Source organism: Mus pahari, chromosome 3, assembly GCF_900095145.1.
Source record: "Mus pahari chromosome 3, PAHARI_EIJ_v1.1, whole genome shotgun sequence".
Taxonomy (NCBI): Eukaryota; Metazoa; Chordata; class Mammalia; order Rodentia; family Muridae; genus Mus; species Mus pahari.
Genome location: NC_034592.1, coordinates 1,511,558 through 1,522,393, shown reverse-complemented (window position 1 = coordinate 1,522,393; position 10,836 = coordinate 1,511,558). Strand labels below are relative to the sequence as shown.

At 43.9% G+C, this 10,836-nt stretch overlaps 1 protein-coding gene across 1 annotated transcript; it reads right to left on the bottom strand.

The window, feature by feature from the left end:
- Window positions 1-1,780: 1,780 nt before the first annotated feature.
- Vim (vimentin) lies at window positions 1,781-10,443 on the bottom strand. The gene is made up of 9 exons (XM_021192166.2): window positions 9,405-10,443; window positions 8,801-8,861; window positions 5,860-5,955; window positions 5,618-5,779; window positions 5,069-5,194; window positions 4,308-4,528; window positions 3,860-3,903; window positions 2,899-2,984; window positions 1,781-2,126 (listed from the first exon to the last, which is right to left on the bottom strand). The coding sequence occupies exons 1-9, from the start codon at window positions 9,965-9,967 to the stop codon at window positions 2,085-2,087; spliced, it is 1,401 nt and encodes a 466-aa protein (XP_021047825.1). The 5' UTR covers window positions 9,968-10,443; the 3' UTR covers window positions 1,781-2,084.
- Between the last annotated feature and the right edge of the window lie 393 nt (window positions 10,444-10,836).

Here is a 10,836-nt window from a genome sequence, read left to right as displayed (position 1 = left end):
AACACCTAAAAAATGTTCAACATCCTTAGTCATCAGGGAAATGCAAATCAAAACAACCTTGAGATTCCACATCACACCAGTCAGAATGGCTAAGATCAAAAACTCAGGTGACAGCAGATGCTGGTGAGGATGTGGAGAAAGAGGAACACTCCTCCATTGTTGGTGAGACTGCAAGCTTGTACAACCACTCTGGAAATCAGTCTGGCAGTTCCTCAGAAAATTGGACATAGTACTACTGGAAGCAATACCTCTCCTGGGCTTATACCCAGAAGATGCTCTAACATGTAATACGGACATATGCTCCACTACATTCATAGTAGCCTTATAATAGCAAGAAACTGGAAAGAACCCAGATGTCCCTCAACAGAGGAATGGATACAGAAAATGTGGTTCATTTATGCAATGGAGTACTACGCGGCTATTAAAAACAACGAATTTATGAAATTCTTAGGCAAATGGATGGATCTGGAGGATATCATCCTGAGTGAGATAACCCAATCACAAAAGAACACACATGATATGCACTCACTGATAAGTGGATATCAGCTGAGAAGCTCAGAATACCCAAGATACAATTTGCAAAACACATGAAACTCAAGAAGAAGGAAGACCAAAGTGTGGATACGTTTATCCTTCTTAGAAGAGGGAACAAAATACCCATGGAAGGAGTTACAGAGACAAAGTGTGGAGCAGGAAATGAAGAAAGGAACATCCAGAAACTGCCCCACCTGACGATCCATCCCATATACAACCACCAAACCCAGACCCTATTGTGGATGCCAACAAATGTTTTCTGACAGGAGCCTGATATAGTTGTCTCCATAGAGGTTCTGCCAGTGCCTCACAAGTACAGAAGTGGATGCTCACAGTCTTCCATTGGACTGAGCACAGGGTCCCCAATGAAGGAGCTAGAGAAAGTACCCAAGGAGCTGAAGGGGGTTGCAGCTCCCTAGGAGGAACAACAACATGAACTAACCAGTAACCAACCCCAGAGCTCCCAGGGACTAAACCACCAACCAAAGAAAACACATGGTGGTATATCATGGCTCCAGCTGCATATGTAGCAGAGGACAGCCTAGTTGGTCATCATTGGGAGGAGAGGCCCTTGGTCCTGTGAAAGTTATATGCCACAGGGCCAGGAAACAGAAGTGGGTGGATTGGGGAGCAGGGGGAATGGCAGGAGATAGGGGGTTTTGGAGGGGAAACCAGGAAAGGGGATAACATTTGAAATGTAGATAATGAAAATATCTAATAAAAAAGGGGGATCTCTCACTGTACCTAGAGCTCACAAATTGTCTAAACTGGCTGGTCAGTAAGTCCCAGGGGTCTTGGTGTCTTTTCCTCCCCAGGGCTGGAATTGCAGGTGCCCACCATGTTCTTTTTACATGAATTTCAGGAATCCAAACTCAGATCCTCATAATTTTGCAACCAGAATTTTATCAAGTGAGCTATTTCCCCAATACCACATAGTTTGATATCAGTTTTGTGTGGGTGTGCACATGTGTGTGCATAAGCATGTGCACATACATGTATTCATTTACTAAAGACTGAATCCAGGGCCTGTGTGTGTAAGTATGTGTTCTAAGTCATATACCCATATCAAATTAAAACAGTAAACAACTGAAAAAGAAGTGATCTCCCTCTTAAAAGGCTAACTTGAAAGCTATATCGCAAGCTTAAATAAATTGAACTTTAAAACCTAAACATGATTTTTGCAAATTAACCAACAGAACTAAAGAGAGTTGTTTAGATATTATAAAAATAACACATCAAAATAGTATTTTTTGAAGATTTATTGAAGCAGTAACAAGTTGGTCAGGTATTTACTGGAAAAAAAAGCAGTTTTAATGGTATTCAAAAATACTTTAAAAAGTATTCTAGCACAAGATTTCTTCTTAAACTAGATTATTTTGTAAACCTTTTCTACGTCTTTTGGGGGTGTCAGTTGTTGGCTTTTTTCTATCCCAAATCTATCTTGCGCTCTTGAAAAACTGCAGTAAAGGCACTTGAAAGCTGTTTTCCTAAGATACGATTTTTTTTCCTTCTTGCTGGTACTGCGCTGTTGCACCAAGTGTGTGCAAGTTTTATTCAAGGTCATCGTGATGCTGAGAAGTCTCATTGATCACCTGCTCAAAAAAGAAACAAAAATCAACTCATGGTAAGGAGATACGGCCCTAATCAGACAGAACGCGTTGAGCAGGCTGTGAGGTTATGCTGACTCTTCAGAACGAGGCTGAGAGGGAGAAGCATAGGCAGCGTGGCCTCTTCCTGCAGACAATATCCAGTGGAAAGGTGTGACAATAGAATACTCTGAAACTGTGTTTAGGAAGTTGGCCTTAGCAATTCCAAACACAAAGCTTAAAAGCAACTAAGACATATGAAGAGGTATGACAAATGTATTTTATATCCTCATGCAAGGCTGAGCTTTTATAATTATAATTCATTGTAACTATGTCTTCCCTGGCATGGAGTGGAAACAAGAAAGTGATTGACCATATATGGGTCCTTGTACTATATAAGCAGGTAACAATCACTGAGAGAGAACTTTATGTTCAATGCCAAACCATCCCTGATATCACGGATGTCATTAAGTGACACACTTTAATGCAGCTAATGTGGGAGACACCTTAAGGGTGTTTTATTCCCATTTCAATGCACAGACTATGGTGTGCAGAAAGATTACGGTCCTATCCAAGACCAAATAGGTAGTTTGTTCTTGCATTGGTGGAATTGGGGGCTATTCATCCAGTATGCATGGGGACTTCTTAAGTTATCTGCCATATCTGATACATCTGCTTGCTGACTTAAAGGGGACCAACACATATTTAAAGTGGTTGTATAGTCTATTCATTATTCCTTCTTTTAAACTTTCCCGGATTTTATCTAAAAACTACTGACCTGTCCATCTCTGGTTTCAACCGTCTTAATCAGGAGTGTTCTTTTTGAGTGGGTGTCGACCAGAGGAAGTGACTCCAGGTTAGTTTCTGAATGTAAAAAAAAAAAAAAAAAAAAAAGGTAGGAAAATAAGAAAAAGTTTAAAACATTACCATTTTACCCAAAGCACCAGGACTTTATTTTTAAAGCACTATCTGTTTGAATACACAGCACCTAAGGGCTCCTTGACTCAGGCTAAGGGAGTAGTTCGATGACTTTGCTGTTAGCAGGAAGCAGACTGAGACTATACTTAACAGGGTAACAAGGCAAGAATGCACTTGAGTGTGAAACTGAGGGTATTAGGCTAGGAGTGGAGCTCTGTGGGTTTAGCTTAGCTGACTGCCCTGGGCTTGGTCTCCAGCAGTCATGAAAACTATAATTTAAAAAAAAGGGGGGGACTGTGTCCAGCACCATATGGTCAAGTCTGAAAACATACATGTAAGTAATATTATACAGAATGGGCCATTGCATTCATGTATGTAAGAATACACAGCTAGGTGTGTGTGTGTGTGTGTGTGTGTGTGTGTGTGTGTGTGTGTGTGTGTGTGTGTGTGTGTGTGTGTGTGTGTGTGTGTGTGTGTGTGTGTGTGTGTGTGTAAAACAGCAATTAAACAAAAGGAAGCCATGAACTGAAAAGACAGCCATATATGTCAGGGAGCAGTACATGGAAGGTTTGGAGAGAAGAAAGGGAAAAGGGAAATTGATTTAATTATGTCAGAACCTCAAAAGTCAAAAAGAAATATTCAGAAAATAAAATGGCTATATACACATATTTATAAAAGAGAAATCATGTTTCATTGAATTTTCTTTGGAAAAGCCTGGTTCAATCAAGAATTACTAAAATGTGGATGCTATGCTACAGGCAGAGTGACTGGTGACAGCCTTGTGACTTTTTTTTCCCCATAAGATGAAACAATGTACTTACCTCTCAGGTTCAAGGAAGAGAAGTTTGGCAGAGGCAGAGAAATCCTACACAAAGAGAAAGAAACAAACAAAAAACTTGAGAACAAAGCACTTCAAGAAGCAGGAACAAGTTTTCGAAGTTCTTGTTTCCAACAAATAGAAAATCTATTGCTGTTAGTGACTTGTTTAAGAACCTTCTATTCATGCTTGGTCTCATTGGCCCATTTAAATTACTGAGGATATTTTTTTCCACACAGGGACATGAACCAGAAGAATTATAGAGGGAGAACGTATTGTCTTTGGCATGGCTGTGAGTTCAAATCTACTCTGCTATTAATAAGCTCTGATCACAGCAAGTTACTCTCTTCAACCTTAAGTTCCTCATCTATATGGTCTCTGGGTTAAATGAGATGGACCTAGAAAGACGACTGTGAGTTATTAGTTCACACATGCACTTTTGCTTTCTGTACCTGCTCTCCTCGCCTTCCAGCAGCTTCCTGTAGGTGGCGATCTCAATGTCCAGGGCCATCTTAACATTGAGCAGGTCTTGGTATTCACGAAGGTGACGAGCCATCTCTTCCTTCATGTTCTGGATCTCATCCTGCAGGCGGCCAATAGTGTCCTGGTAGTTAGCAGCTTCAAGGGCAAAATTCTCTTCCATCTCACGCATCTGGCGCTCCAGGGACTCGTTCTGCAGAAAGAAAAATTGGCTTCTCATGTGATTTCCCAGAAAACCCAGCTGTCCCCAAAAATATTCATAAATAAGGTGCAGTAATTCTCTTAATGGCAGGTGCCCACTAGCTTTAAACAGGGAGCACAAGCACCCAGTTCCATGTTTTGCTTTGTTGAGATAACATTTTTACATGCAGCCTAGCTTAAGTGTGAATTTATAATCCCCCTGCCTCATTCTCTAGAGTGCTGAGGTTACAGGAGTAGCCTCTAAAATCCCTCTTATCACAATCAATCACATATGTAAACTAAGACTTTCAAAGTACTCATCAAATAAATAATCCTTAAAACTATCTATCTTGATAATTCATTCTCTTTGGATAAGTGGGGGGGGGTGTATGTAGGTATGTGGGGGGAGGGTGTAGGTGTGTGTGTGTGTGTGTGTGTGTGTGTGTGTGTCCATGTGTGTGTTTAATTTATTTGTACAGGTCTCACTGTTAACCTAGTCAGCAGAATAGTACTGAGCACAGCATTTTCTCCCCTTTGCTGCTGTGGTACTCACAGTGCCTTTAAGGGCATCCACTTCGCAGGTGAGTGACTGCACCTGTCTCCGGTACTCATTTGATTCCTGCTTTGCCTGGCGCAGGGCATCATTGTTCCGGTTGGCAGCCTCAGAGAGGTCAGCAAACTGTCAAGAAAGAATCAGAAATGGAGATTGTTCACTTCCATGAGTGAACAAAGGGTCATCTTCATCTTGCCTCTGAGTTTCCTAGAATTTGTCTGAACGTCTGTTTGGAAAACCAGGGAAGGAGAAGCAGAACACCAGCATTGAGTTTTCAAACAGTATTTGCTCTACCACAATGCTTTCCAAATGGTGGCTGTGAAGAGCATGAGAATAAGGTATTCTTTGAAGTCCGGGAAGACAATGAGTGGAAAGGGAGTCTGCCACACTAAAGGAAACTGTGAATGGAGTTGAGGGGGAAGGGGTGCTCTGAAACAACAAGGGCGTACAAACTTAAGCCAGCTTCTGAGTAGAGCTGGAGGTTACTAATGGAATCCGAAGCACGTGTCTGATAGTTAGAGGTTCTTGCCACTCTTGCTCATTTCATACCTTGGACTTGTACCATTCCTCGGCCTCCTGGAGGTTCTTGGCAGCCACGCTTTCATACTGCTGGCGCACATCACGCAGGGCAGCAGTGAGGTCAGGCTTGGAAACGTCCACATCGATCTGGACATGCTGTTCCTGAATCTGGGCCTGCAGCTCCTGGATCTCCTGGGGAAAGAACGGACACAGAGAGGTTGTAGACAACACGGTGGCAGCTTTGTTCACCCACGGAAATTGGTGTCACTTACTTCATCGTGCAGTTTCTTCAAAAAGGCAATTTCTTCCTGCAAGGATTCCACTTTCCGTTCAAGGTCAAGACGTGCCAGAGAAGCATTGTCAACATCCTATTTCAAAAAGAGAACAGATGATGTGGAGGGTGCGAAACTCTGTCCTTTATCTAACTTATTTATAGTAATACTTTTTTCACTTTATGTTGTGTATATAGGTGTTTTGCCTGCATGTATATAAGTATGGCATGGACATGTGGTATCCAGGAAAGCCATAAGAGAGCATCAGATGCCCTGGAACTGGAGAAGGGTGTGGGCAGCCCTGTGGGTGCTGCGAATTTAACGCCAGGTTCCCTAAAAGAGTAGCCAGTGCTCTAAACCACTGACCCATCTCTACAGCCCCTTATTTATTTATTTGTTCAAAAATTAACCATGTAAACCCATTCTCCTTATTATAGAAAAGGTGCTGAAAATTTCATAAATTTATAAATCATTTCGGGTCACATAAATCATTTAGGGTCGCATTCCAATATTCATTCTTAGCTATAAAAATGAATTGAAAACTATTTAGTTGTATTGAAGCAAACCAGTAGACAAGTAAAAAATAAATGCGTGTATATGTACAATGACATAGTATGGTGAACTATATGGAATCCATATTAATTTATGCAAAAATTTATTATCCGTTTTAAACCTGAAAAATCAGTGTCACATTTAATAATTTTGTAATTTTGTGATGATAGTAGTTGATGAGATTGTACAACTTCTCATTTGTTTGAGTACATGTAGTATAAAAATGAGAGCTTCAAAAATAAAATTAAAATGTTTTTTAAAGTGGGGCTTAGTAGTAAGAGTATGCTATTCTTTCAGAGGATCTGAATTTGGTTCCCAGCACCCACATCAAGCAGTTCATAAAGGTTTATAATTCCAACTCCAGGGGGTCAGGTGCCTTCTTCTTCATGCATGCCTGCATAAATGTCCTGTACACAGACATAAGCACATTACATATTTTTTTAAAAATTATTAAAAATTGAGCTCAGAAGGGTTAACATATATGCAAGCTCTTCTTGTTTCCTGTATTCAAACCTTTAGATGCTTATCTTTGGGATTTAGAATAAGCTCTCAGTTCTCTGGCATCCAGGTTCCCAGGCTAGACTTGTATCAAGTAGTAATTCATTGTTCAAATCCAGGTCATGCATTTGTAGAGATATGCTCCTCAGGCAAGAAGGAAAAGAAATATAATCCTTAACTATATTGCTTTGCCTTCTCTAATTCTTTTTAAGGTGCAAAACACCCAGCTCAGCCTATAGGGTATTTCTGTCTTTCCCAGCTGTCACTTTGTTATTTCAGTGACTTTGTCTGTTTTAGGATGACAGATCAAAACACTTATAATGAAACTATACTTAAATTTCTCTACAGAGTTTTTATAACATGATCTATTTTAAGACAGAATGTTCACTCTTGCATGTGAAATGTTGTTTCCTTTCAAGGAAATGTTTGGAAACTTCCCTCATGAGCAACTGTATTTTCAGTATAGTTTATAACTATAACGTTGAGTTACTCTATCAGCCCCAAAGAAAATACTAATTAATAAAAAATATAAGAACTTAAATAGTAGTATCATTCATTTCTGACTCCTGCTAAGCCATATATATATATATATATATATATATATATATATATATATATATATATATATATATGATATCAGACTAACCTCCTCGAAAAAGTTCAACTAAATGTGTCATTTCATTTAAATGAATGAAACAGTTTTATTTGGTCCACAAATAAGAGATGGTGTGTATTAATTCAGTGCTTTGTAGAAAGCATTCCTTGGGTGATGACTGTAAATGCCCAGTGACTGAAAGAGGCTGCATATTTGTCTACTGCCATTAAGGATGCAAATGCCTTCAGAATGGTACCCTAGAACATTCATCTAGAGAGTTTTGCTGTCGATCCTAACAAGTGTTCCACACAACAAGACTGAACTGGACGTCTGTCCACTTTGGGATGCTAAGGTAATGCCTAACTCTGGAACAAAAACAAACAAATTCTCCCTTTATAAAATACTCCATTCTTCAGTTTAGGGTTTAATTTTGTTTGTAGAGGGCGCTAATGAGTCTACAAATCCCGTAAAAGGGGGCCTTTCCAAATGTGAGGGAGGACTTTAGCTTTAAGAACTTTGTACACCGCATACCTCGCAAGCCTGGTCCAGACACTATATAATGGATGTTAGCAAATACTTGTGTCCAATTGGAACTGTGGTTACATCATTACATATTCAATAAGAATGTAGCCTGTTGCAAAGCTGCTCTGGGAACACAAAGGCTCCTATTCTTTCTGTCCAGAGCCACCGCATTAGCCAGAACGTCCCTATCTACATTCCATAGCGAAGCCCATAGAAACCTTTAACACCCTTGAGCTACGGGAACAGATGGCTTCTTTTCACCCTTGTTGGATTTCAAAAATGGTTGTGCAATGACTCTTCTGCTAACTTTCACGCAGTGCCGAACTTCGAAGGAAGAAAGGGAACTTGGCTTAATTCCAGTTAAGCTTTCTCATCCTCCAGAGTGTTCTACATTTCCAACTGGAGGGAGCAACTGTGGTTTTTATGACCTTGTGAAAGTTAGCCAATTTCACCTTCACAATCCACAATGTAATCAGATTGTAACCATTCAATATCAGAATGTCGATATGTTTCAAAAAACGAAAGGAGAAATGTTTTGGGGATGTGGGGGTATCATAAAAATCTGGAAACGAGGCAGAAAATAAAGCCTTCATGTCCCAAAGATTGCCCTAAATAGTGGAGTTTTTCAATATGTGCACTTTCCGCCACCAGGGGGCTTTACATGCAGACGTGAAGTTCTGCACCTTTTAAAATCTGAGCGAAGTAACTTTTAGAATCGCTCGCGGATTGGCTCCATTGGGCTGCTGGCTGCCTGTGAAAGAGAAGTCTACAAACCTGTCTGAATGACTGCAGGGTGCTCTCGGCTTCCTCTCTCTGGAGCATCTCCTCCTGCAATCTGAAGCAGCAGCACATTAACCAAAGGGGAACTGGGAAACCGCCAGGGGCGGGGCGGCCACACCCAACCACGAATGCTGCCAAGCCTTGAGCCCAGAGCTGCTGTGACACCTCCACCCATAGCAGTGACTGCAACTTGTCGAGGTGGCAGCTCTCTGCAGGCGTTAGCTAGAGTTGGGGCACACTGGAAAAAACAATCACTGCCCTTCCCTACAATTACAGCCAATCCCCTGTCCCAGCATCCCAGATGCCTTTGCCATCTCTTTGTCTGGAACCCTTCACACCCATTCTTTCCTCCTGTCTGGTAACTGTAAGCCCACCAGAAGGACCTGGGAAACTTTCTAAAAGTTCAATGGAAGTGCTTGAGTGTGGAGAAAAGAGAAATGTTCACTGCAAAGTTTAGGTTCAGGGTGGGGCCCGCTTCCCCTGCTATCCTCCAGACAACCGCCACCCCAGCCACATCCCCAAGGGCGTGGCAGCCCCAGTGCAAGGCCCAGGACTCCCCCCCACACACACCCCACCACTCGCGTAGGTCAGGCCTTACTTCTCTCGCAGCCGCATGATGTCCTCCGCCAGGTTGTCCCGCTCCACCTCCACACGGGCCTTGTCGTTAGTGAGCTGATCCACCTGCCGGCGCAGCTCCCGCATCTCCTCCTCGTAGAGGTCGCCTAGGCGCGACTTGCCCTGGCCCTTAAGCTGCTCGAGTTCAGCCAGCAGGATTTTGTTCTGCTGCTCGAGAAAGCGCACCTTGTCGATGTAGTTGGCGAAGCGGTCATTCAGCTCCTGCAGTTCCACCTTCTCGTTGGTGCGGGTGTTCTTGAATTCAGTGTTGATGGCGTCGGCCAGCGAGAAGTCCACCGAGTCTTGAAGCAGCCGCACGCCCGGCACGCTGCTCCGCAGGCGCACGGCGGAGGACCGGGTCACATAGGCGCCACCGGGAGATGAGGAATAGAGGCTGCGGCTAGTGCTGGGGCGCAGTGCGCTGCCCAGGCTGTAGGTGCGGGTGGACGTGGTCACATAGCTTCGGTTGGAGCTGGGCCGGCTCGATGTGCCGGAGCCACCGAACATCCTGCGGTAGGAGGACGAGGACACGGACCTGGTGGACATGGCTTCGAAGGTGGGCTGGCTTGCTGCGGCTGGAAGAACTGCAAAAAGGGAATAAGGGCGCGGTGGCTGTGAACCGTAGGAGCGCTGGGGTCTCTGGGGTCCCGGAGCAAGAGTGGCAGAGGACTGGACAACGCCAAGGGCGCTGCTTTTATAACACTGTTAGGAAAGAGGGTCCCCTCCCACTGCCATCCTAGCCGCCGAGCGAGCCAGCCAATGGGAACCCGGAAAGAAGTGAGGAAGGAGGGGGAGGGGGCTCCCCTCGAGCCCTCCTCTAGGGCTGTCGGGTATCAAGCACAGTCCCGTTACTAATTGGAAGGGCTATGCCTTTCAGGGGCTTTCCGAATGATCACCCAAACTCTCTGCTCACCCATGGGTGCGGAGAAAGAAGGGATCGCGGGAAGGATTCATGGGGGAAGGAAGGGGGGCTCCGGAAAGTTGAGTAAAGTGATCCCTGGCACTGGGCCAAAGGGGCGTGGGACTAGGCGCGCCGGTAGGAGGGGCGCGGTCGCAGAGCTGTGGTCTTCTGGGACTGGGTGGGTGGGGAGATCCGAGAGCAGAGGAGCAGGAAGAGCCTGCAAAAGCAGTCCTGCAGATCGGAAGCCGGGGAGAGAAACAAAGAGGGCCCGAGATTGGGGGTGGAGAAGCACACAGCCCAAGATATCTGGCTCAAGGCCGTGCGCTCTCTCGGATCCTTTGCAGAGGGCTTGTTTGAGGTGGTCATAGCCCCTGATCTAACGGACTCAGTTCAACTAGAGAGGATTAGGAGTCACTGCCTCTGGATTAAAGCCCAGGGGACAGGGGTGGGGTCGCTGAGTCAGTGGACGTGACTCATGGAGCCCTGAGGGTGAGATCGTCTAGCGGTTCAGGAA